The sequence below is a fragment of the Taurulus bubalis genome, assembly GCF_910589615.1.
Source record: "Taurulus bubalis genome assembly, chromosome: 1".
In the NCBI taxonomy this organism is placed as follows: domain Eukaryota; kingdom Metazoa; phylum Chordata; class Actinopteri; order Perciformes; family Cottidae; genus Taurulus; species Taurulus bubalis.
This window is the reverse complement of record NC_136589.1, coordinates 26,869,976-26,897,299: the sequence shown is the minus strand read 5'-3', so window position 1 is coordinate 26,897,299 and position 27,324 is coordinate 26,869,976. Positions and strand designations below refer to the sequence as shown.

The following is a 27,324-nucleotide window of genomic DNA, read 5'->3' as shown; positions in this document are numbered from 1 at the left end:
CTTCATTGGAGCTTAATTTGCTCTATTGCGCCACCAAGTGGACAATACATGTAAAACAAGCAGAGTGATCATAACGACACCATGGCTTTGGTGTGTGAAGCTTTACATTGAATAAATTATGTTTGTGACGCCAATACATCAATTGTTAACTTATTAATATTGTGTCTATCTTTATGATATAATGGCGGGGTCAAAATCAAAACTCGAAACACATTGGGAGAGGGTTGTGATGTGACTGTGGGTCAGTGGTTAGAATATCCGACTTGTTTCGAGTCTCGGCTCCGTTAGTCCATCCTTGATGTGTCCAATTTTTGAATAAAAAAAAATAACTTTTCCACAGTGCTGGGCTTTTTGAGACTATTTCGCCTTCTTTACAAAAAATACCCTTTCACAGGCACACATGGAGCTGGGTACAGAGAGGAAGGGGGAAATCCATTGAGTTTCGCTGACCCTTATATTTCAAATCGCACGGCAAACCCACGAACCATTTTCTGAATCAGTCACGTGGTACGGCCGGCTCGCGAGGCTTCGAACGTCACCACATACGTCATCGACACAAGCCTCAATACGCGTTTCACCAAAATCTACCTGGATTACTCGACACGCGCATCGAAGCCTCGACATGAAAGGACACATCACTAGGATTCATTGCATTTAGATAATCGTCTTCAGGGGCTAATACAACGTTTCATGTATAAAACCTTTGTAGTTCTTGGTCATTGGCCTCAACTAAATGCAGGGAGAAGCACAATCTGTCACCTCATTCTCAGACAAAACTACATGAGTGTATTTTCAAAAGTATAACCTCCACCTGGAACAATACTAACATAACTAAACTTCATAATTCAGACTCAAACTAATTTCCTAATAATAGGATACAAGAATAATCTTTATGGTGTTTAAAGAGGACTTTTTTAGTTGTTTTCTCGGCTCACATGTACTTTTCTAAGTAAAGTCACTCCTAAATCCGATTCAAGTTTAAAGGCCTTGAAAGCCTCGATTACTCGCTGACCTTCATGTATGCCTGGTCGGCAGGAAGTGGGGCCTGCTGTGGTGTTTTGATGAAAGACAACACGTGTAGACACCTGTGGAGTGAAATGAACCATCAGAGGGAAAGTTTCGGACTAGTCGCCCAAGAGGAGCTCAGGGGGTGGACGCGTCTCAGCGGGAAGTCTGCACCACTTCACAGCTTCCGAATCGCCCTTTTCTCACCTAATGAGCGCACTCACAAGGCCGCTGTTAAGACAGGAGACAAAGGACTGTTTAATGGGATGGGGGGTGGCTCGGGAAAGAATTGCTTGTGTAAAAGAGGCTCAAACAGAGCCCACTTTAGCTGGCGGGCAATTTAGTCTGAGCTAAAAGGAGACAAACGGAGACGTTTTTACGCACACAAAACTCCAGGACGGCGCACGTGTAAATGTTGTCTCTTGGTGGCGCTCATGGTGCGGTGAGTCGGATAATGCGTGTCCGTTACACTGAAGACCCTCTGGTGTTTGTGTGTGAGTGAGAGTCCTGAGGCCCGGCGCTCTCCTCCTCAGACGTTGGATATAAAATGGAGTGTGTGCCTTTAAGGCGCCCGACTGCCTGTCGCTTTCTGCTGCGGAGGGACTGACGCCCTCTGGACACAGTGGACACTTGAGCGGCGGCAGAGGCAACACCATCCTGGAGAAGTTCAAAGAGAAAGCAGCCTTTCTCCCTTTGGAAAAGAAAAGTCTCGGACTTGTAAACGGCGTTGTGGTGAGTTTCAAACTCCTTCTCTGTTTTTATTATGTCTCTGTTTCCTACAGTCGACTCTCGTGGCTGCGCGCGAGTGAAACAAAGTTTCGGTGTTAGCGATGAGCCCAAAAAAGGTGAAGAAACGCGTTCGTGACTGAGGGAGCTAATGTTTCTCACATGTTTTATCTCCGTCATGTGGAGTGTAATTAATGATGTGTAGCAAAGTGGCGCCGGCGTTAAACGCAGAGGATTAAGACGGCGTGACCGCGCGCTAAACATTGGGAGAAATAGGTGATAAGAAGCTGATGTTGCCAGATGTGTGTGTTGTTATCCCACAGTAACGCGGGTGAGCTCTGGCTTTGAATGAAATGTGACGCAGGCCTCTTAGAAATGTGGTGTGTGTGTGTGTGTGTGTGTGTGTGTGTGTGTGTGTGTGTATATGTATATATATATATATATATATATATATATATATATATATATATATATATATATATATATATTTATGTGTGTGTGTCATTGTTGCTTCACTCTGTGGCCCTTTTTAGCATTGGAATTAAGATTTCACATCACTGTGTGTATTAAGGTATAACACAATAATTATTAAGTGTTAAAATCTGCTCAGGATCACTGTTATCTGTTTGCCTGTGCACTTTATTTTATAGTCTACTGTAAATTGAATATGTTTCTATGTATGCACTGTGTTGATTGTTGTTGTTTGTCTAATGTACGCACCATCCGCCAAGACAAATTCCTCGTATGTGTAACATACCTGGCAAATAAATGGTTCTGATTCTGATGGATTCAAAACAATAAACCGATTTACCTTTTTGAGATCTGTATTGAGCAACAACAACAAAAAGAGCCCCATCTCGGTATGAGGAATCTAAAAAAAAGTAAAAGTGCAGTTTTACCATGATGCACCACTTTGTATCTATATCTATATTATTCACCAACTGCAGTTTTTTCCTCCTGTGGAATGTCAGTGATGAAGTTTTGTTTATTTGTGCTGGTCCCTGAGGTCCTGTCCTGTGTCTCGTGTTGATGTAGGTGTTTCAAGTGCAGTGCTGGTGAGCTGTCAGGATGAGGCCTGGTCAGCTGATCCTCCCCGCCGCTGCCGCTCTCCTCTTCCTCCTATCAGGACTGTCTCTGACTTCCGGCTGCAACAAAGCCCTCTGTGCGAGCGACGTCAGCAAGTGTCTCATCCAGGTAAAGGACATCATGGTTTTCACACACTCTATAAACACACTTTCACTGGGAGCGTTGGATTCTTAGTGTTGGATTTACACAACGTTTGGACCACGAACGACTCCTTCCCGTTTCGGAAACATAGCTGCACCAAGATTCTGACTCCCAATCAAAGAAACCGACCCAAACTCAAACCACTTGACTAAATGTCCTCTTTCATACTTTAAATTTGGACTTTAACGAATGAAGTTCTGTTTGTTGGTGTTTGTTCTCTACATCACTGCTCAAACAAACACGCGTTGTGGTTGCAGACAAATAAGCTGATCTTTTCTGTAGATAAAAGTGGGAACTTTCTACATGAGTGCAGCCAAATTTGAGCTTTTCATCCAACAGTGTCACAGCTGTTTTGTGTAAGCGGAAATTGTTGTTTTTGTTGATCAGAACACAAATTAAATGTCGCCTGCAGCCAGTTAAATTCAAGTTCAGAGTCAAATACTTCTTTTAATCCAATTTTAAATGAGCAATAAACTGGCAGGACAGACTCAAAACTACACAAAGTATGCCTCCTCTGTTGTAACATCAGTTTTGTGCAAATACTTCACATAAAAACAACAGCCAGCTGGAGCCAAAGTTAAGTTAGAATCTGTCCTGACGGAGATGGAGAACTGGATCGGAGAACAAAGATAGAATCTGTTGTGAAGAATTCAAATGCATTCCTTCGATAAGCCGAGTGAAGTCTGGAGGGAAGGTTTTCCCCGAGCGAGCAGCAGAGATGTGATCTAAACGTCCAGCTTCATGCACACCTGCTTGTACCACGGACTTGTATGGCCCCTGCAAGTCACTTTCAGGGAACACTTATTCTTTGATGTGAGCTTTCCTTTATTATTTCCACATCAACTCCTCTGACTCTTGTTGACTTTCTGGCATCACTTCCTTTGTGTCACTTTTTCCCTCTCGTCTGAAGCCCAGTGGGTGAGGTGCGCCGCTACTTTACACAAATTCTGTCATGCATTTTTGTTATTTTTTAGGGAAAACCATGACGAGAAGTGTCGGCCTATCTTTGCACCACCTGTCAAGTCTGAGCTGCTGCTTGTCTTCTGTCCTTTCTCTCTGTGTGTGTGTGTGTGTGTGTGTGTGTGTGTGTGTGTGTGTGTGTGTGTTTGTGTGACCTGTGTGTCTAGTGGACCGGCCTCTCCCATTAACTTCTTTTAAAGTACTGTATTTAACGTCAGTGGCCGTTCACCTGTTTGACCTCAGTTACTGTGTGAGTGAACTACAGGTTGTTCTTAGTTTTTTATTTTGCAGGAAGTTGAGGTGGACCAGATTCATGGCACAGGAAGTTGAGCTTTTTGAATTAGAGCTGAAACGGCGGGTTAATGAATTTATAATAATTTTTTTCGGATTCTTTTTTGGTATTTGTTCATGATCCCCGTATAACGGCGCTTAAGATGTGCATTTTTACCACAAAAAGACCTCCCAATAAACAAAAAATGTATCTGCAATTTAAATTATCAATTGCTTACATCCATTATTAAGCAAAATGCCAATCATATCTTTGAGGATTTGATCTTTTTCTCTCTTGATAAATCAAATGTAAACTGAATATCTTTGGTTTTTCGACTGTTGGTCAGACAAAAGAAAAAACAACTTTAGTTAAGGCATCCCGTTGGGTTTGGTTGGGCTGCAGGCATTTTCTGGCTGCACTTTGTCGCTAAAAGTTAATTTATTCCCAGCTTTTAGGTTGGCCGCCCTTCGCCTAATTATCAAAACGGCCGCTATGAGCAGCCACTACATCTTTCCATAGACATTGCTTGGCAGCTTGGCCGCACTTTGCCACTGCTCTGGTGTGTTTTTCGACATTTGGCAATACTTTGCTGTTGTGCTCCGATTGTGCTGATTTGGTTGAGCACCACAAAATGTGCAAATACGACCTTCCTTAGTTTCGTGGTTCAGATTTCTGAAAAAGGTCCATTTGGAAAAGTAAACCTAACCTTCACTAAATTGTAACGTTGCTTCAAGGGAAACTTGCCTTGCTGCAGCCATTAAAAACACAACAAAAACATGCAGGATATAAATGCTTCAAATATGCTGTATTCCTCTAAATGTACCTTGTAAAGCAGCAACCATTAAAAATACATTTAATGATGAAAAATCTCTGAATATATTCAAGATGCAACTTCAGAAACACAATAACGCAATTGTAGTATCTGTTGCTTTTTGTTTTAGGCCACTTGAGTCTCTGTCACTTAGTTAAAAACTTAAAAGTTGATTTTGACTTCCCATACAATCTGTTAATTGTTTTGTTCACTAAAGTGCCTTTTTGAAAATTGTGCCACAGTCCATTGATTAGCTTGTTTTAAACAGAAAAACACAGATATATTTCATTTACAATGATTTTAGAGAGAGAAAAGAGCAAACTCTCACATTTGAAAAGCTTGAACCAGAAATCTGGTCAACTTTGTCCTATTAATGGTTAATTATACATTATCCCTATCAACTCGTATATCTGTTTCACATTTTGCAAACTGCACGTTCCGCAAATTTGAAGTTTGAACCAAGACACAATTTCCAGTCTAAAAGAAAAAAGTCCATCTTCACAGGAAACAAAGTGTCTCATGGTTCTTTTCTCAGATTACAGTGTGCAGACTTCGTGCTACCAAAACCACCAGCTTCTGCTCCTCCTGTCCAATTTGAATATTGTTGGTTACGGCTTGTTCTCCTTTACTTCCAGGTGGCTTATTTATCCTGATGAATCATTGCAGCTCTGTAGCTTTCGCGACTCGATAGCTGTCAGGGGCGAGAGCGATGGTGCGTGTGCCGCGAAGGAGAAGCTTCTCCGGCCTCTTGGCCCGCTCTAGAAGCTCCATGTTGCTTGTGATTAGTGGGATCTGCGGTCCGGCGTTCGCTTTTACGCTCTGCTGCCATCTCAAGTCATTTGTCTGAATTCCCCCAAAACCCCTGAGGGTGGGAGAACCTGAGAGGAGGGAGGGGAGGCTCGGGTCAGGAGGAGGTGTGTGTGTCTGTTGGGGGAGGTTGGCTGAGGGAATTGTACAGTTCGGTGCAGAGATTCACAAGCTGCCTCTGTCCAGGCCTAGTTGTTCCGCAGGGTGGGGCGGCCACTTTCACAGTGAACACACCGCAGCGGTCGCTCGGCAGGACGAGGCGGCACATGTTCACTTTCCCTCCGGAGTCCTTTTGTCTCGCTGCAGCTGACGTTTGACTGATTACAGCAGCTCCCGCTTGAGGGAAGTCTAATGGGAGCTCTTAAAGTTGTTGAGATAACCTCATCCAATTCAGTGAGGACGTTTTTGTTTTTTTTTTGTCATGGCTTTGCGATTGTTTAACCGGTTTATTGTCGTAGTTGTGAATGAAAACGCCTGTCACAAGTTTCTTCAAACCGTGGTGACGTCTTTGAATTCTTTTGTTCAACCAACTGTCCAAAACTCAATTAAATTGACTATCCCATAAGACAATAAGACACATTGGTGAAGCTGGAACCAGGGAATATTTGCCATGTTTTGCTTGATAAATGTTTCATTAACTCAAACAAAATGTTCTACGTGTTAACCGTTTTTGGATGAAAAGTTTTGGCTGCTTTTTATGCTTGTAGTTCAGTTTTTATAGTTTTCTGCATGTGTGCTATTTAGACTCGTGACTTTTAAAGTGTTTACAGGAATGTGTTAGCTTGAGTGGGAAATATTCTAACCATGAACAAAATATTGACAAATGAGTACAGTGGATACCCAGAGTTACTTCCTGCATTTAGGGGCTGGTCCCTTTCATAGGCAGAAAAAGTGTGCGATCCTGATGTACGACACCTACTCTCATGTGGACAAGCGAACTTCCGATTGTTTCAGTCGTACCAATGAAAACGTCCTAACCGGCTCTGCCTCAGTGAACAGGCTCCACATCCAACATACTTTTATTTGTCAATGTTGTTGATGGCGCTCTGATGTCCTTTTAAAGTTTCAGTTTATGGTTGTATGTTTGAACAATTCTTCGCGCTCTATCTCCACTTTGTTTTGTTATCCGTTCATATACTAGGTGTTACGGTGAAAGCGAGTATCTGGCTATTAAAAAAAACATTTGAAATCCCTATTTGACTTCAAAATGACAGAACACAATATCAGGACACTCTGTTGAGGAATTTCAAACTTGAATAAATATAATATACAAGCTTTAAGATTTAGTTTCCCTCCAAATTCTGATTAGTTTGTTAGAATGATTCCGTTGGTATGATTATCAAAGGGTTAAATCAAGCAATCATTTTATTTTAGACAAGATACATATTGTGTATTGTGGCATAGCCTAACGATGTCCTGATATAATTCATTAGCCATATCACCCAGCCCTATTTGGAATGTTTCTTTTTTTTAAAGGAATAATTTGAGATTTGTGGAAAGCCACTTTATTAGATCAGAGTTAGTTAGATGAGAAGATCAACACTAGCCATGTTTCTACACTAAAAATGAAGGTAGTCATCGAGAATAAACTCACAGCAGTTTATGCCAGCTAGCCTGGCTCTGAAAATATATATTATACCTTGTTTGTTTAACTATGTATGTTAAGATACCAGGAAGTTACTGACACAGCCTTCATGTCTGTTAAAGTGTCTTTTTATTTCCATTAATTCTTCACAATTTTTGGGGGGGAAATTTGAGATGCATGTTTTTAACTGGAGCAGCAAACGCAGCTTCTTTTTTTAATAGATATAATTCCACCTTTAGAGAGTCATAATTACTCACAGGGTCAGATCCTGATCAGAGGTTTGGGGATTGAGAGGCTGGTGATTAAGTGAACTGTGTGTGGTTTCGCAATCCCTCACTTGGTGAGTCACTGGAGAGCCTTTCATCATTGCCAGGACTGTTGTTGTGAATGAGATGGCCTCGCAAAGATATAAAGAAGGAGAAAAATAGAAAAGAAAGCAAAAGGGAAGAGTAAAGAGGGAGGGGGGACGTGAGGGCGAGGAAAAAAGGCTGAAGGGAGAAAAAAGAAGGGAGGGAGTGTGTTTGGGGTTGAAGGGAGCAGCCATGTTCTGTTCTCCAGGTGTTTTCTTCTCCCTCTGTCCTTCCCCCTCCCCACCTCCCTCATCGCAGTGACCTTGACTTGGAGGAATGTGCTCCCTGTTCTGTGTCAGGAGAGAACCGAGTGGGGGGGAGACCCACTTTTCAACCCCACCTACACGTTTTGAGTTTGCTTTGCCTTCACTGTCTCGACGTCCCCCGAGACCAACTGACGTTGAGGAATGAAGCTATTTTAGTGTTTGTTGAAGAGTTATGGGATCAGCAGAGGTTGGATGTTTTTTGGATGCTTGCAGAATCTCTTGTAATAATATTACCTTCCATCTATAAAAAGCTACAAGAGAAGTTCTCTGCAAGAGCCATTTTTCCCCCCGCCTGTGCCTATGAAGAAAAATTAAAAGATCTGTACGTAAGAAATTGCAAGAAATTAATTAAATAAATTATTAAATAAATCGGATGAACATACTTCTTACATGCATACATTTCATAACAAAGCTAAATCAAAATCAGCAGTCCTTGTTTTAGTTTCACTGTTGCCTTGTCTTTACTTTCTAATAAGCAGTTTGTTTGTTGTACTAAATATGTCTGAGCCGCAGGTTTGAGACCCGGCACTTGGACTTGATGTCGGGATGCAGCGATCATACATTTTCTCTCATGCCTCAACTTTTCAGCATTTAGTTGAGGTTCAGTCTCAGTTATTTATTTATGTATTCTACTTCTATTAAGTTTCATCTTACTTGTGTTATCTGTGTGATACTTGTGTTACAGGACACTGACTGTATGTTTAGAAACTAATTGTTTGAAATTTGAATCCGTTAAGTTTCTCTTATTGGAATGTCTTTAATTCAAACTGGGGGAGACCTGTGATGAGCATTTTCATATTCAGTTTTTATTTATATGGTTTTGATGGTGTTTTTTTGGCTACTATTAAATAAATAAAAACGTGAAGCGTTTGTCTTCCATACAGCATGAGCCTTATTGGATAATTTTATCAGAAAGGTAACATGAATGTTACTGATGGCATGAAAACTGAATGTTATAACGACATTGACCAAAAACTTTAATCTGGATCTTTTTGGGTCAGAGCGGTTATGGCTGATAGCTGATCGATTGTTTAATATAGTCAGTGCGTTTTTGGTCGGTCGTTCTGGTTTATAACAACCAGCTATAATAACGTTGTAGTCACTGAGTTCTGGTTACACAGGTGCATTTAAGCAAAGAGCAGTAAGACGATCATACAGTCAGGCTTGATGATCCAAATCTATTCTGAGGTAAAAAAAAAAGAAGACAGGAAACGCACCCAAAAGACTGCAAATAATACGACAATGAAAAAAAGACTGTTACAAGTTAAAGTCTTATCAGCAGTAGTACTCATGCTGCAAAATAGCTCTATGTATGTATTTTAACAACTGTATAAACTGTTGGTTGGTTTCATCTGTAACAATGATTATTTTATGTTTTACAAATAATGTAACTATAACTATCAGACAAATGTAGTGCAGTTAAAAAGCAGATGTATTGTATAAGTGTGAAGTAGCATAAGATGGAAACACTCAAGTAAAGTACAAGTACCTTAATTTGTACTTGCGTTAAGTACAGTACTTCAGATACTGAGCGTGTAAAAAACATTCAAGAAAAAGTTTTGAATACTGTGAAGTGGGATGTGTCCAAACTCGCTGTGGTCCTGAATTGAAATACTTTCAAGGTTTATTTTGTTCACAGTTATTACGATTTTGCATACTTCTATAGATGCCACGCATGCCACATGTCATGCAGTAATAGTTACTGTACAACATGAAGCAGACTGCAGCTGTTGCTCTGTGTGTGTGTCCTAGTCCTGTTTGTACAGTGTGTCTACGTGTTGTGTGCGTCTACGTGTTGCGTGCGTCTACGTGTTGCGTGCGTCTACATGTTGTGTTCTGTCTGCTGTGTGAGTTATAACGCTGCTGCTGCACCCATCAGACCGGGATCTTTTAGCATGAAATGTATTCTTCATTTAACTTTAATGTGTGATGGACGGTTGCATTTTCAAATTTTCTTAGAATTACACTGACCATCTCGGGAGGAACAATTTTTCTCATGACAGCATTTTTAAATGGATTTTTTGTAAAAGGCAAAAACTATTGGCATCTCAGGCTGACTAACATTAAATAATAAAGCCTAAAAACACCACTGTCTTTGAAATGTAACACAATGTGGAGGTTACACCTGGTTGCTGCTCGGTTCAGGTGTTCCCTGCTGAGTTTACTTGTTTGTATTCACCCTGTTTGACTTTAATGTTTAACAGCTTAAAAACACCTCAATAATTTTCTTAATTTTGTTTAACAAATGGCACCTTAACATGATTTTCAGTCCGCTACAAGAAATGGAACAATACTTCTGTTTGGGGTCTTTAGAACATTTAAAAGAAAAATATGTTCAATTATTCCTATTATCTAAAAACGTACAGTGCAGCAGTGGGATCTGTGGGACACCAAACACTGAGGTAGTAAAGCCAATGTTAACTCAACACAAATGATAACCCTAATTTAGAGCCATGAAGGTATCATGTCCAATATCTGCTCCTCGACTCCATATTATCAGCATTCTTCCAGACTTCTGAATTTCTGGCCGAATCATTTTTTTTTCTTCCAGCAATTCAAAAGTGGAACAAAACGGACATCAGAACCATAAGGGCTACATTTTGTTTACAGAAGTGTTTTGGATCCGTGATGCTCTTTGGTTCTGTTTTATATGTTACTGATTTGTATGTTTGTGCGGTGTGTGTCCCCTGCAGGAGCTGTGCCAGTGTCGCCCGTCAGATGGGAACTGTTCCTGCTGTAAAGAGTGCATGTTGTGTCTGGGGAACCTCTGGGAGGAGTGCTGCGACTGCGTGGGTGAGTGCTGCGTCTCCGTTTATTTGCAACAAGTTTCGAGCTGACAGCAGCAAAGTTAAGGCAGCATATCATTTTGGACTTTTCATGTGGCGCCCACTCTCTGTGAAGACTGTAAAAGAGATTAGTGCCAGCAAAGAGTTGCATTCAAGTTATCTCAGTGATTCATTTGTCAGTTGTTTTTTTTGGAAGGTTGAGGCACCATTTAATTTAATTTTAAAGTAATGTGGGTAACTCTGCCTTCTGGTTTAGTTTCTTTAGTTCATCCTTCATGTAGGCTGTTGTCATCTGTTCACCTGCCACTGGGGCCAGAGCGAGACGTACGTTTTGTCAGAATTTATAAAAGAAAATTACAGTTTTAAGATTCAAAGTTTTCTATTCAAATTCATTTTAAAAGTTAATTTAATCAACACCATTATTTTTAGAGTTCTTGAATGTGATATATTCTTTTTAATATCTTTTATTGTCATCCAGCATATTGTGTCATAGCTGGTTTCATAACTTGCCATTAGAGTGATGTATTTGATTTTGCGTGTAGATTTATTTAACAATGAATTGTGACCCTTTACTTTAAATCCCCATTAATCATTTATGAACTGCTATTCTTTCTACTGCCCATCAGGGGCAACTCCTCTGGTTATAATAATAAGTCAGATTGTAAGTTAATGAGAAAATGCATACTTCCTACTTGAATTATTACCTCAGTAAACATTTTGACCATGAGTTTATGTTCTCAATGTCTAGTCTCAAGTCTTCTTCTATAACACGATGTTCATTCAGTAAATGATGGTCCCATTTAGAATAAAATAGATGATGAAGCCAATAAGTTGACAGGTCACTACCACGAAATTGTCCGGTCTGGGAGTTGTCAGTGTTTATGTCTTCCATCTTTAACCCCCTCACAGTGTGTTTTTCAGTTCATGACATTTAATTGTTAGATTTTTGGTCTCCTAAAAGTCTTATTTCATGTTCGGTCGTACTTAACTCAAAAAAAACAACAAAAAAACAAGATGGCGACAGTTAACATGCCGAACTCAAGGCTCCAAAACTGTAGCCCACAAGCCAATGAGTGACCTCACGGCGGCTACGTCCACATCTTATATACAGTCTTTGTTTATAGAGCGGCCTCCGCTTGTGGATGCAGACAGGAGGAGTTATACTTATGTATACTCTTATATTTGCTTACACCTATATTATAGTATTCTATAAACCGTCTATTCGATTTTTACATACGGTGTATAAATGCCAAATTGAGGGTTAAAGTAAAGTTACCAAATGAGTTAATGTCCAAAATAAAATATAAATATATATATATATATATATATAATATAATATATAATATATATATAATATATATATAATATAAATATATATATATATAAAAAATAAATATAAAACCAATATACGGAATATGCATGTGGTAGAGTAATTGCAGCTCTGATATATCAGTCATGTAACTGTGATGTGGACAGTATTTCCAGAAGCAGGATAAACAGTGAAATTACTGCGAAGTATAAACAAATAGCAAGTGTGCGATCTTCCGTCGCAAACTAAAAACACATCTTTTTCGACTACACCTTGAATAAGGAAGGTAACACCGTAGTAGCACTTTAGTAGCACTTAAATGGCACTTACTGATAGCATTCTGTAGTTTAACTTTATTGAAGAAATTGTACTTTCTTGATTCTTGTTGTTCTGAGTTTGTACTCATGGTTGAATGCACTTATTGTAAGTCGCTTTGGATAAAAGCGTCAGCTAAATGTAATGTAATGAACCATGCCAAAAGAAGAACTTATGTACAGTTGAGTTAAATTAAATACAGGTAACAGGTAAGTGATAAGGCAGTTGGATATTAGCCTCATAATTGATCATACCGTGATTGCAACATATTATTTAAAATGATTCTGGCACTCATCTCATTCCTCACATGTGACACGTGTCTCATTCACCCCGTCGTCGAGCACTTTCTCCTGCTAAAAAGCCTGTGAAAAATTAGCTTGTGGCTGTAATGCACTTAACAGTTGAGAAGCATGGTGCTTTAGAAAGGAACCCGTTGGTTCAGAGTGTTGCTGCTCTGATACGAGATGAGTGTGAGGAGAGTGAAGCCAGATACCGAAGGTGCCTCTGAGAGGTGACAACATGGAGGTTAATGCAAAGCAGAGCCGAGAGGGACCACCGTTTACGAGAGCGAAGGAAATTAAAGGAGCATTGTCACTACAAAGTAGCACCTACACATGTGGACAGGAAGTCTTGAGGTCCTCCAGCAGATCAAAGGAGGGAGAAGCCGGAGGAGAGGGGACGAGGAGGTCGACCCGCTCAAATGAACTTTGACTTTCAGCCTCCCGGCGACGAGGTGCGGTGGGGGTTTAAATCCCAGCGAGATCCAAAACAACCGGATTTGTGAAACAAGAAAACATTCAGCTTGTTAACTCCTCTCTTCATCTGTAACCTGCTTCAAAACCAGCAGGGGGTGGGGGGACTTGTGAACGGGAGGGGGAGGGGCAGACTGGGGCTCAGATTCAAAGAACGGGGGCACTTTAGTAAAATAGGTTAAAATGTGTGACAGGCACAAATTTAAAGAATTGGTTCCCGGACACAGACATGGAAATGGCCCCAACGCAAGCTTTATTGGAGCAAGAGACACAGACTCTCTGTGGTTGTTTTGTATCTCTTTTTAGTCATTTTTCGGTGTCTTTTGCACGTTGTTCTGTGTCTCGTTCTGTGTAACTTATTTGTCATTTTACTTTAAATCAGCGTCCTGTGAAGGCGACTGTGGCTCAGTAGTTAGCATGCCCGTCTTTCAATTAGAGGACCGGTGGTTCGAGCCCTGGCTCCGCTAGTCCATGTCGTTGTGACCTTGAGCAAGACACTTAACCCTGAATTGCTCCCGGTTGCTGTGTCTACGGTGTATAGAGCAAAAATGTAAGTCGCTTTGGATAAAAGCGTCAGCTAAATGTAATGTGAGGAGCCGCTGGCAGCTAGGGGCGGGGCTTAGGTGTGTGCAAGACTACACGACTGTTCATTCTAAACAACAATTAGTGTAGAGGCTTCAGGCGCATCAGTTCTATCAGAACTGGAGAGTATTTCTTAAGAACAGCCAACAACGACACTGAAGGTTTTTCTCGACGAAAAATATGTTTTTACTGACCTCACTTTGATAAAGGAGTTTGATTGACAAATGGTTGATTCAATCACCTTTCACATTTTTCTATGACGTCTTCTCAGATGGTTCTGTGTGACAAACACTCTAGTGGGTCCGGTTCGGTCCACCTGTACCCGGTGGGCTAACTAGCTATTCCCGTCTGACTCTGGTCAGGTGGTCACCGAGGGGGGCCTCTCTGGCCTCTGTAAACCAGCAGGCTCTCAGATCAGCTTTGACAGACAGATATTACTGTACGTGCTGACAAGGAGGCTTTATTAAAACTCTTTCATGTGGAACACAAATACAAGGATCTGACTGAGTGCTGAACTTGCTGCTGCACAGATGTTACGGAGGACAGCCTGTAGCTTTAAGCTAGAATATATTTATAATTTTTACGCTTTTATTTTTTTTCTTATACAGCGCTAGCCTTATGACCACTTTTAGTAAGTTTCCACTCTAAACATGTTATCTGGGCCAAACGCTGGCTACTTTGAAGAGTGTATCTGCGAGTGGTTAGAGCAGCTCAGTCGAGGAGCGGCGGGGTGAGGACAGTTTGTATTTTAGAGGAAGGGAGGAGGAGGGAGTGAGGACACAAAGGGAGGACCCATGTGTACGCTTTATCTAAAACAGCTGTTCTGGCTCTGCTTTTAGCATTGGTTTGTAATCCAATTCTACTGTCAAACTCGGCTCCCCATTAAATGATTTACCCATTAGCTGTAATTCACTTTGACTCATTTGAAGGCTTAGGAAGATCATATCAGAGGATGTGGGGACTTTGTCAAATGATTACTACTGTATTTGGAAATTAAATGAAGTGTTAAAAGGATCTTAATCGACACAAGATACTCTTGACAGTTGTGTGGTTTTTACAAAACTGCCCTTGTGAGTTGAAATCATGTGTGAAACCATTTAACCATGCCAATAAGCCTGAAGGGTCAAATGAACCAAATCACAAAAGACAAACAAAAAGCTTAGTGGTATCTAGATGTGGAGATACTTTTGGTTTTATTCACCCATATTTGAAGATCTCCTCCTGATGAGATTTTTGCCTTCAAGGCTGCAGCTAGCACCGAGGACATGAGGTCACGTCCTCGCTAATACATCTGTGAATTTAAGGAGTATGATGACAGGAAAGAGTTGTCATTCGATAATGACACGTATATTAAACATGTTGTATTTTTAAAGGCTGATTTAAAAAAAAAAAAAAGTAGTAGTTTAATTGTCATATATTTTACTAACATTCAGTATTCTCCACTATAATTGCATACTGATCCGAATACAAGGGAGGTAAATGGACTTTTTGTTTTTTTGGTACACAGGGATGTGTAACCCCAAGAACTACAGCGACACTCCGGCCACGTCAAAGAGCACCGTGGAGGAGCTGCACCGTCCGATCCCCTCGCTGTTCCGCGCTCTCACGGAGGGCGACGCCCCCATCAACATGATGGTGGTGTCCTTCCCCGTCGCCGAGGAGCTCTCCCATCATGAGAACCTGGTGTCCTTCTTGGAGTCGCTTGACAGCCAGCCTCAGAACGTCTCCTTGCCGAGCAACAGCATCCATGCCAGCTACGACACTCAAGGTAACACTTGAGCTTTGAAGGATAATTTTAGCCATATTAATCTATATACTGACTGGTGTGGACGTCCCCAAAATAGACATGTGACCTGCGGCTGAATTAGTTACTTAAATACTGTGCATTACTTAACGTAAATATTATTTTGAGGTACTTGGATATATTGTATTTCCATTTTATGCTTCTTTACACCTTTTATTCAGCTACACGTCAGAAGGAAATATTTAATAATTAATAATTTAAATGGTACTTCTGACGGACCTGAATTATAGAAGTTGTTTGTCTATTGCTGTTGGATAATGTGCAGTCTCACATTGGGTTGACGTTCCAATAGCCAGCTTGCAGCTAACATTACTCACACAGTTTCTGAATACGTTACACTACATGAGAAAACGTGTGCTTTACTCACGTGCACATTGTTGTTACATACTTTTCTGGTCCTGTCAGGTCCAGTTACATTTTTAATTTGCATTTATGCATACTCATCAAGACCCGTGGTAATACAACTAGGCCCCACCCAGAGCTGAAGCAGACTACAAAGTCTTGAACTAAGACCGGTTTGAGTTGGGTCAGGCTTTCATCATTTCAGGCTGACAGGACTGCCAAAAGACCTCCAGTTTAGGTAATTGTAACTGTGTTAAAAGTGTTTTTTCTGGGCCATTTTGTTTTATTTTCATTTGTGGGTGTTTTGGCTGTCTGCCTCTGAGTCAGTACTATTTGATGTAAAGACACAATCATGATGGGAGTGTTCCCACAGAGCCCAGCAGTTAACTCATTAAGCTCACCAACACATATGGTCATACTTAGTTGCAGCAAATTAATTTCCCCCCTGAAGTTAAAGTCGGAACATTGAGGGTAAAAGGTAATTACTTTAAAATGCTGCTTTTGTTTTTATAAACCACGTTTTACTGGATTTGTGACTCACATTTTGTTTTCTTCTTTCCCTTTTCTTTTAAAAACATTTTCATTTCAGAAAACATGTGCACGGTGGTCTACTTTGACGACTGCGTGTCTATCCGTCAGTGTAAACTATACTGTGAGTCAATGGGGGGATCCAAGTACCGCTGGTTTCACAACGCCTGTTGCCAGTGCATCGGACCGGAGTGTGTAGACTATGGCAGCAAGGCTGTGAAGTGCATGAACTGTCTCTTCTGAAGTGCGGGCATATATTGGTACCAAATGTCTGAGCCACACCAGAGGACTGAGGGCAGAGGAAACTATGACTGTTATGTGTTAGCGTTCCTCAGTTACCTTGTAAAATACCCCCTAGACCCCTCCCCCTACCCCAGCTAATTGTTTTTATTCTGCTGTTTTGTTTCACTGTATATTTTTAGATATGTTTTCAATAGTGTTTTTTTTACTAGAGGTGTATATGAATAACGTATTTTTGCAATTATGGTCTGCTAAATCCCGGTCGCATGCCAAATAAAGAAAAGTTTGGTGACATGGACTGTTTTGTCTCACAGAAAGGTGTCTGATCCTAAAATATGTTTTCTTTCTCTAAATATTTTCTTAAAATGATGCGTAAAAAAAAAGTGGAATAGTAAATGTTTGTTCTCAAAGTTGCGCGACTGCTGCTCTAATCTTAGCTGAGTGTTGCCCGAGTCAGGAAACGCATAATTTCCTGGGGAAACAAAGTTGTTGTTATACCATTCTGGTCCACAGGTGTTCCAGTGCTCACTGACCGTCTCGTGCAAGCGGAGGGGAAAGGGAACATTTACCGATGCCAATCTCTCACCGCCACACACAAGTGCTCTTTGTAATGTCCGTGCATTTTCAAAAGGGCAGCAGGGTGGCTGATCACTGATTCTGTTCCCAATTGGCATGCAACAGCAGTTTGCACTGACTAATGTACCGGATGCACAATGAGACTTTGTTTGTCTTTTCTTTTCTTTTTTTTTAGAATATTGAATCACGACCTCATTTTGCAATTGCAGCTGTGGATTTGGAGCAGTCAACAAAGATCAGAGGGCTAATGTGTTTCATATGTCAGGATGACCACCAGTCTTCTGAGTGCAACCACAGCATTTGGGAAAGTCCACATGATTCCGAATAGCAAGTGGTTTCACTAAATGTAGATGATAGTTGCTTTTCAACACATTGTTTGACAGTTTTCCTTGTACACATGCTTGTATTACAGCACACCTGTGGTTGAGATCAAATTGAGACCACAGCCTAAACATTCTTCATTAAATCCAGATCATTCTGGGTCAAAATAAACTTACATAGACTACATTTGCGGTGAGAGAACCAAGTGATTTATAGATTCGCCTTCGAACTACATTTCCCACCATACAACTGGGCTGTCGCGCAAGCGCAGATAGGTTTATTTAGTATACAGACAACCGGAAGCTCCACTCCGAAATTGACCGAACGGGATAGTTCTTGGTAAAGTTTTTTGTGTTTTGTATTTTTCGTGTTCAATGACAGTACAGCGTTTACAAAACCGAGTTCAGTACACGCAGCTATCTGGATACGCCATGTTGGTTTTATCTGGACGAAACGACGGCTTTCATCGTGACGATAGGCTGGGTAACCAGCTAGCTTAGCAGGTTAGCAGCTAGCTGAACAACCTTTAGCATATGGGCCCCTCCAGTCTGAGGACAGCTCCTACTTTCTAACTGTTTCTTTATGTAAACGTGTTTTAATTAACTGCTGAAGAAACCAGGAGGAGTATGTTTAATATGGAGTTGGTGTGTGATTGATTAACCTTTCTCTGGAAAACGGGACAGGGCGAGACGATGGTGAGGAGGATAATCTGCCCACAGCGAGGGAAGATTAAGATGCCACACAGACCGTATTTAGTGTTTTGTGTCCCGAGTTCAGTTAAAACACTGAGTGTACGTATTGCTGTTGTGTTAAATAATTAACCCATGTGTCTTCCTGGTAGTGCAGCATAGGTTCTTGTATGCACCATCCCAAACACTTGACATACATCTAAGTTGTTGTTCGTATCAATATGTCGATATCAGTTTTAGAAACCTCGTACAGTGACTAGTGCAAACTGAAGCTCCTAAACAAACAGCACCATGGTCGTTATTACGTAATAATTCTACTTCCTAACTGACTGAGGAGTTCCGTTTTGTCCTTAATCTAAAATATACTGCAGACAGCCACATTGTTGTTTGAAATAATTGCAAACATTCAGCTGAGCCATTATAATGATATCTACCGTCATCAGGACTGTGTTTCTAATGAAGCACCGTTTCTAAAGAGGATGAAGGGGGCGGGAGTTTTATTTTTGCTAGCTGTGCATGTCAGAATTGGCTACATTTTGAAGTAGAATACGCACGATTTGATTGTCCGTGTAGCAGAGCCCCATCTGGTGGGCGGTCATTACTGTTACAGTTGTTCTGTTTACAGTCATTAATATATTCTGGAAAGAAAAGAGGAAGTAGAAGCGGGGAAGAGCTACATCTTCTTTTATTGTGATTCTAACTTTCTGTGTACAACATCCTTTAGTTTGGTTTACAGATTAATAGATTTGGTACAGATTTTGAACAATAGTCCAGATGGGAAATTACTTATTTTACAAATGCTATCACAGCTAATTATTTGTGTTACAGCTGTGTTCTGCACTTAATCTTACATGTTTTCCAAACTATGTCTACAAATGTCCTTTCTTTGCATAACTATGGATTTGTTTGTTGGGGACAATGAAATCGATTTTGTTGCTATTGCTGTTCATGTACATTTGTGTTGCTATAATGTGCTCCTAAATAGTTATACGTTATTCTGTTATGATAACAGCAGCATCTGTTATCTCAGTAGAGCCAGAGTTTTTTTTACAACTTTTTTTTAATTTGATAAACTCATTTGGATTGAGATTTCCTTCACAATAATGTCTATCTGAGCACAGCAGGAAAAATGTAGAGATAAACGTACATTGCAACAAACCAAGTTCAGTCATACATATGATTGCAGCATATACAGTACTCAAGCTGCATCTAAAACAATCGCAGACATCTCTCAATGGGTCCAAGTTGAAGGGTTAATTGAAGGGTTAATTCATTAAATGGAATGAGATACAAATCCTTCAGTAATTCCTTACATTGATTGTGAAATGTAAATCTGTTTTTTTTTTTCAAGTGCAGTTCGTATATAGTTCCTTGTTTCAATATAATCCAAAAGTCAACTATAAATATGCAAAAAATACAATTACAATCCCTGAAAAACTCACAGGCCTGGCCCCTGTCAGTCACAATGAGATAACAAGCAGCAGGAATAATTAAAGAATCTGTCTGTAAACTCAAAATTTGAGATTATCTGTGAAGTTGTATTGTTTTATCTTGTATTTCTTCCCATTGCAGGTGTGACGGAGAGTTGATGCGTCAGTCAGAGGAGTGATAAGGTCAGAGCAGTCATGACTGAGTGCTTCCTGCCCCCCAGCAGCAGCCCTGCAGAGCAGCGTAGGGCTGAACACCCAGGGGGCGTGGCCCGCACACCCAGCTCTGAGGAGATCAGTCCAACCAAATTTCCCGGATTGTACCGCACTGGCGAACCATCGCCGCCTCATGATGGCCATCACCACGAGACACCTGATGCCTATGTCTCAGACGATGACAAAGAGCACGGCAAGAAGAAGAACAAGTTCAAGAAGAAGGAGAAAAGGAGTAAGAAATGGTCTTGTAATTTCAGTTTGAAGATTGTTTTGGCCTTAGAAATAGTTTGAAAAAGCTCAAGGTCACTCACTGGACATTTTGAGGATCTTTGAGCCCTTTTCCAAATATTGTCAAAGCTATGAAAAATGGCTGAAAGCTCTGGAAATTCTTCATTAAGTGTGGTATAAATCTTTGTCAGACTAATCCTGATGTGTCTGCTACATGTTTACAGAGTACACAATGTTCATAGTACAATGCTCATAGTAATGAGAACACTTTAAGGTGACTTTCAATAACAAATTGTGTTATAGGCCATGTTGAAAATGGCAACAATTTGCTGGGTAAATCCCCTAGAAATATATATTGTGCTTACCAATAAATGATCATTACTGCTGCATTTTCACATTGTAATATACTATATTAACAACTTAATTATGATGTCAAATCTCTTATGATATTGCATTTTTGGCAATCTTACATGCAAACAGTATACTTGGTCAGTATGAGAGTGGCATACAAATTAGTACTAATCATCCTATCACCCATCTTATCCTTAGACATCTTGGAGCTACCAAGCACATACAGGTCATCTCCTTCAGATCACTTACCTTCAACTTTCGAGCATTTGAGGACTGAATGCCATTGTAATGTTGCTGAAGGTCATCCCAGTATTAGCTGTTGAGTTGAGGGAGAGCTTCCCACTTTTCCATCCTGTTAGCTGTTGCTGCCTGTAGCAGTGAGAAATGTTCCTTTACTGAGAATGTTTTTCACTGGGTGGTTGTTTGGCTCATTGTCCTCTTTGTATCAGTTTCCATGTCTGTATTTAGCCTGTACACCAGGGTAGAGAGGAAGAGATGGACAGTTCAGAGCACACCCAGATAGCCCAGTGAAGGTGTGTCTCAGGCAGCGGTGCGATACAAAGCGCTTGTTCAACGCAGAACTGGAGGAGACAAAGAGGCCCCTAACTGTCTCTGACACTGTGTTGGAGCTGTTTGCTCCAAGGACAGAAAACTGAGCCTGTTCTAGAAAGCATATGTAAGGTGCTGTGGGAGCTCAGCTAAATCTGTGGCTGACCTCTTTTCTAAGTCCCCATTCTCCCCCTCCTTCGCTATCTTCTCTCTCTCACACATCTCCCTTCCTTTTTCTGTTTCACTGCTATCATGGTTCTGTCGTAGGAGGTGGATAAGAAAACGGGTGTTTCTCCCTTCAGTTCTAACCCTATTTTTTCTTCTTCCGACTCTTTCTTTACTTTCACAGCGGAAGGCTACGCCGCTTTCCAAGAGGACAGTTCAGCAGATGAAGCAGAGAGCCCATCCAAGATGAAGCGCTCCAAGGGAATCCATGTGTTCAAGAAGCCCAGCTTCTCCAAGAAGAAGGAAAAGGACTTCAAGGTGAAGGAGAAGGAGAAGGAAAAGGGGCCCAAGGAGGACAAGGCCAAGGATAAAAAATCAAAGGACCTGACTGCTGCAGATGTGGTTAAACAATGGAAGGAGAAGAAGAAGAAGAAGAAACCCACAACAGAGGCAGAGCCAGTCCCAGTGGAGATCCCCACCTTCAGGCCCATCTTTGGAGCACCTCTGACTGAAGCTGTCAAGAGGACAGCTCTGTATGATGGTATCCAGCTGCCAGCCGTCTTCAGAGAATGTGTGGACTACATTGAAAGTTATGGCATGAAGTGTGAAGGCATCTACCGGGTCTCAGGTATAGAAACTTTGAGCTGTGGATTTTTCCATCATCTTGCAAAAAAGATCTAACTTGTATGTGATTGTATCTCAATATTTTTAAGTCTGATTGATAATCACATTGAGTCATTTCCCTCTCAGGTATGAAGTCCAAAGTAGATGAATTGAAAGCAGCGTATGACCGTGAGGAGTGCCCCTGCCTGGAGGAGTATGACCCCCACACGGTGGCCAGCCTACTGAAGCAGTACCTACGCGAGCTGCCAGATAACCTGATGGGCCGAGACGTGGCCCAGCGCTTCGAGGACGCCTGCGGTCGGCAGGTGGAGGCTGAGAAGATGGCCGAGTTCCAGAGGCTGCTGGCCGAGGTGTCGCCGGAGAGCCGACTTATTCTCTCCTGGCTCATCACTCACATGGACCACGTCATCGTCAGGGAGGCGGACACCAAGATGAATATTCAAAATATCTCCATCGTCCTCAACCCAACCATACAGGTCAGAGAGGAATACACTCAATGTCTTGAGCTCAGGCTCAAGTGTACTTCAAAGATAAGAAACCTCCCCTAAGCAACACACCAACCAAGTTTTTATTGGATCAAACAGTCAGTTTTCTGTAAAACCCTGGCCTAGTTTAGTGAATCTAATGTATTCCCAGAGGGAACGTCTCTTTGGATACTCCACTTTTTCTGAACCAACAGCAGCAGGAGCCACAACAGTTTTAAATGAACACTTCTCTCAATTAATGAGTGGAGTCCAAAGTCAGTTTAATTAGGCTCAGTAAATATGCAGGAATTTGTGTTGTGAAGAAGGTGGCACAGAGACAATTGGGTTTCATAGTACACACATTATGCAAACCTTATCTCACGCACTGCAAGACTACACACAGTTTGTCTGAAGCTGTTTTTCTTTGTGTCCACTGGTTCGTTTACCTTCCATTCAGATTGGGAACCGTGTTCTTTATATGTTCTTCACACACGTGAGGGAGCTATTTGGAGACGTAGTCCTGAAGCCGGTGGTGCGGCCACTCCGCTGGTCCAACATGGCAACCATGCCGGCGCTGCCTGAGACCCAAGAGAGCGTCAAAGAGGAGATCCGACGACAGGTGGGTTCAGTCCTGCTGAAGCCAATTCTTTCATTTTTGTCTTATAATTTATTGATAGAATTGATCAAATGAATAGTCTTCTTTATTTATTTATTTATATATATATATATATATATATATATATATCTTGCAGTGAGATATAACACTCTCATATCTGTCTGGTTGATACGAAACTAGAGTCCGAGTCCTTTTTTTTCTTATAATTGTTTTAATGATTATCATTTAAAATTGTAGTTTGTCAACGATTGCTGTAATGTAGGAATTCAAACTTGACTGTTGCCCTCATTTTAGTTGGTTTAAGTAGTTTGAGTGTCACGGAGTAAAATGTGCTTTTGTTTTAGGAGTTCCTGCTGAACTGCCTGCATAAGGAACTGCAGGTGGGGGTGAAGGACTTATCTAAAGAGGAGCGTCTCTGGGAGGTTCAGAGAATCTTGACTGCTTTAAAACGCAAACTGAGGGAAGCCAAACGTCAGGTACGTTGAGTCTGAATACTGTATACGAGTATATGTATGTTCAAAAAAAAAAAAATGAATAAGGGAATTAACAATCAAACCAACTTTTTGCAAGCTGTTACAATTACAGCACGAATGTAAGTTTTCAGTGCTTGTACTGAACTTCAAGCAGGCTAATGCACATAAACATGGTTGTTATGATGAACACATTGCCTTGTGTTGCCTTGTACTTGCCATAAAGTACAATCGAGTAAAACGATACCACAAACTACGCCCTCAAAAATGACCATTGTGCTTTCATTTCTTTATCTTTCCTCTTTTGACCTTTTAGGATTGTGAGAGTAAGATAGCCCAGGAGATTGCAAGCCTCTCGAAGGAAGATGTTTCAAAAGAGGAAATGACTGAGAATGAAGAGGAAGTCATCAACCTCCTCTTAGCACAGGTGAGTCCTTCAAACACACAGTAATACAAGTTAATACAGTGTGTGTTTGGATCAACAAGGTGTGTGTTGAAAAACCTAAACTTGTGTTAAAATATGGGTTAATCTTGTGTCTCAATAATCAGGAAAATGAGATCCTTACCGAGCAGGAGGAGCTGATCTCTCTAGAGCAGGTGCTTCGCAGACAGATTGCCACCGAAAAGGAAGAAATCGAGAGACTGCGAGCCGAGATTGCAGACATCCAGAGGTGAGATGAGACTGAAACCATTTCAGGTGTTAAATATGTTGTGGTATGATGCACACCTGTCACTACATGCACTCAAGGTCTCAACTGTAACCCAACATTGTGTTGCTCAGTCGTCAGCAGGGGCGCAGTGAGACGGAGGAATATTCATCAGACAGTGAAAGTGAGAGTGAAGACGAGGAAGAACTGCAGATGATTCTGGAAGACCTGCAGAAGCAAAACGAGGAATTGGAGGTGAGCAAAGAATTCAACATATACTGGCTGTTTGTCGTTGGCCGTTGTAGTCCGTTGTAGTCCGTTGTAGTCCGTTGTGAAAGTTGAGTAGAGTCTGTTGACTTCTGACAAAGTAAAGTCTGAAGGAACACTGAAGGATATTGTTTTTTGTTTTTATAAAATTGCAATACTTTGTCTGAGGTTTCAGGTGTGGTTTTCTTTCTGAGGATTTTTTTTTTGTTGGCTTCTCAAACCATGTCCGTGTGTTATTGCCATGTAGAACAAAAACACCCATCTAAACCAGGCCATTCACGAGGAGCAGGAGGCCATCTTGGAGCTCCGTGTCCAGCTCCGCCTCCTGCAGAGCCACAAACTGCAGCAGGAACTGACCGTCCAGCCGCCGGCCGAGCAGGCTCCCCCGCCGGCGCAGCCGAGCCCGGAGCCCCACACCGAGGAACAAACCAAGCGCTCCGTCGCCACGGTGGCTGCCGCTGCAGATTCCACTGCCTCGTCCAATGGCAAGGCAGCAAAGGATCCTTCAAAGCCCTCCCCGAACAAAGACAGGAGGGACACCAACATGTGAGATGTCATCTCGGTGACGTGTTTGGTGGCTCTGTGCTGCTGTACGTGTCTACCGCTGGTCAGTTGTCCTTTAGTGGCTCTCGTCTACTGGAGGTTTCACCTGGCTGGATCCATGGGTTCACCAGTCATGTTTCCATGCAACACAAACACCTAAAAAAAAATAGCTGTAGCGGACAACTGGCGACCGACTACTGTAAGAGACGAGGTGGATCATATTATAAAATCCACAGTGCCAAGCCTGTATGAAGGAAGAACGGGGGAAAGGAGAAATGAAGGGATTCATAAAGCAAGGAAGGGGAAGGAATAGAGTTAAAAAAAATAAAATAAAAGTAAAAGTCAGGCACCTTCCCAGTATGACAAAGTTTTATTTTTTGCTGGTAAGGTTTATGAAAGATGAACATAGACCAGAAATAATCTCAGTCCCTGTTTTTCACTATGTCCCTCACCCAGATGCAAATTGGACATTTAGGATAGAGACCACTGTGCCATAACCGAAGATGCCAGACTGGCCATGTTCCTCCTGAGAACCACTAATACAAAAACTCTTTGAATAATGAAGAATTTAGGATTGGTCTATCTATATATTATATATTTAAGTAGTATTCCGAAGAATACGGATGACTATTCAAGAAATACATTGATTTTAAGTTGCAGCGTTTTAGTAATATATAAATATATGTATAAATATATTGTAGGTGCTTTCTTTTTTTTTGAACAGCAGATGTACATAAACACAGCGGCGTGGTATCTCACAACTGACCAGTGGACGAAAACATGAATGGCAAACAAATACGCATCAAAAGTATATGCATCACTGAAAAAATGTAGACAGACAGCGGGAGGCTGCGTTGTTCCCGTCTCACTTTGCTCGGTCGTGCAATCATCTTCTGTGCTCTCTCTGCCTCTCGCACAAACAAGGAGATGCGGAAAATGTTATTTCTCCAGTTTTATGATGGATTTACATCTGTTGTGATGATTGTTGTCGCCAAAATATGTGTGCAGAGACGCGCAGGAGGCCTATTTAGTTTTGTTGTGTATTTGATCGTGTTTTTTAAGCGTTAGGTTCTTGATATGTGAAGTTATTGTTCATGGCATCAGTTGGAAGTGAGTAAAAAAACTCAAGATTACCAGTCAGTCATTCCATTTCACAACTGATCCATGACAATTGCAAAGTACTGTCATTGTTCAGTGATATTTAAAGAAAAGGCATGGCCTGCACTTACTTAACGATTGTGTATATCATTGTAAAATTGCAAATATACTGTATTTTCAGCTTTTATGGTTTGTCATATGTTCCTTTTTTATTATTAATGACCTGTATGTAGTGTGCTAGGGTGACTGCCCCTTCTTTGGTCGCGGGATAATCAAAGCAATCGCACCTGGACTCATGATTCAACGTGTTAATAATCCTTCGACTGAAACAGATAAATGCTAGATTGGAATCAGAAGCTTCTCATGAGGTTATTTTCATATTGTTCTCAGCTTTTGTAGCTTATTGTTGCAGAAAGAATAATGCTGTGAAGAATAAAGTGTCGATCCAAATAATTGATCTGCATATTTGTTTCTTTCTCTGACACACAAGCTACCATTTTACTCAACTATTTCTACTGGAAGTGAAGTCCAGATTTAGTGCTTCCTGTTTCCATTACAATTTCTCTAAATGCTTTCTCCCTCATGAATTCATAGATGAATCATTTGCATCCATTTTGAGGGAAGTGAAGTATTGAATTGTTGAGTTTTTACTGAGAATCAAGGCCTTGGTATCAAAGATGACTGCATCGATGACTGTTTTGTCTTACCATAACGGGTTTCCGACTTGGAAAGTAGTGTCAAGTAGCAAAAAAACAGCCAGAAAAAAAAGGATACAAGCAAAATTGGTTTCAAAATGAAAGCCTAGCTTACATTTTCTCACTGTCTTGGGATGAACTTTAATTTTGAGTTTTTGGTATTTCATTACTGGAAAATAACTTATTTATGAGTGAGTCAATTCAAATCTAGGTTAAAAAGGTTCCTTACTGAAACACAATCCGACAGTGCCATAGTTCATGAATATTGATATTAGTAATACTCATTGAAAGTCCCTCCCCAATCAAACATGTATTTTTGCTGTACTGTTACTTCATTTGGATGTTTGACTTTGACATTCCCTGAACGTAATGATGTATGTGCAGAGGAACATTGTGTGATTTGTGCACATATATGAAATGACTTGCGTGCCCCCAATAAGGGAGAAAAAGTGTAGATATAATATTTCTTTTAATGAGGTAATATTAGTTTGTGTGGAAAATCCAAATAACACGTTATTAATGAAAGAAGAACTTTACCTATCTTGCAGCTTGCCAGGAGCGTACAGTCTATGTTCTGGAGTTAAGCCACAATATGGAGATCAGTCTATAAAAGTCTTATTTTGAAAGTCACTACCGGAAGTTCTGCAAGTCACTCATAAAGCTGGACAGTAGTTTGGTCGGACGGGGTTTGTCTGTCTGCGGGGTTGGGTTT

At 41.0% G+C, this 27,324-nt stretch overlaps 2 protein-coding genes across 3 annotated transcripts; both read left to right on the top strand.

The window, feature by feature from the left end:
- The first annotated feature begins 1,675 nt into the window (after nt 1–1,675).
- twsg1a (twisted gastrulation BMP signaling modulator 1a) lies at nt 1,676–16,964 on the top strand. Of its 2 annotated transcripts, XM_079217041.1 has the most exons (5): nt 1,676–1,737; nt 2,767–2,925; nt 10,702–10,801; nt 15,260–15,520; nt 16,488–16,964. In XM_079217041.1, exons 2-5 carry the CDS (start codon nt 2,800–2,802, stop codon nt 16,667–16,669), a joined length of 669 nt encoding a protein of 222 aa, XP_079073167.1. In that variant the 5' UTR covers nt 1,676–1,737; nt 2,767–2,799; the 3' UTR covers nt 16,670–16,964. The 2 variants fall into 2 exon arrangements, with proteins under 2 accessions (XP_079073167.1, XP_079073168.1); XM_079217042.1 differs by lacking the exons at nt 1,676–1,737; nt 2,767–2,925 and adding an exon at nt 6,122–6,200.
- A 1,378-nt stretch (nt 16,965–18,342) lies between these two features.
- ralbp1 (ralA binding protein 1) lies at nt 18,343–26,372 on the top strand. The gene is made up of 10 exons (XM_079215504.1): nt 18,343–18,354; nt 19,825–20,127; nt 21,373–21,816; nt 21,939–22,288; nt 22,734–22,895; nt 23,237–23,368; nt 23,679–23,789; nt 23,912–24,033; nt 24,144–24,264; nt 24,524–26,372. Exons 2-10 carry the CDS (start codon nt 19,878–19,880, stop codon nt 24,824–24,826), a joined length of 1,995 nt encoding a protein of 664 aa, XP_079071630.1. The 5' UTR covers nt 18,343–18,354; nt 19,825–19,877; the 3' UTR covers nt 24,827–26,372.
- The last annotated feature ends 952 nt before the right edge of the window (nt 26,373–27,324 follow it).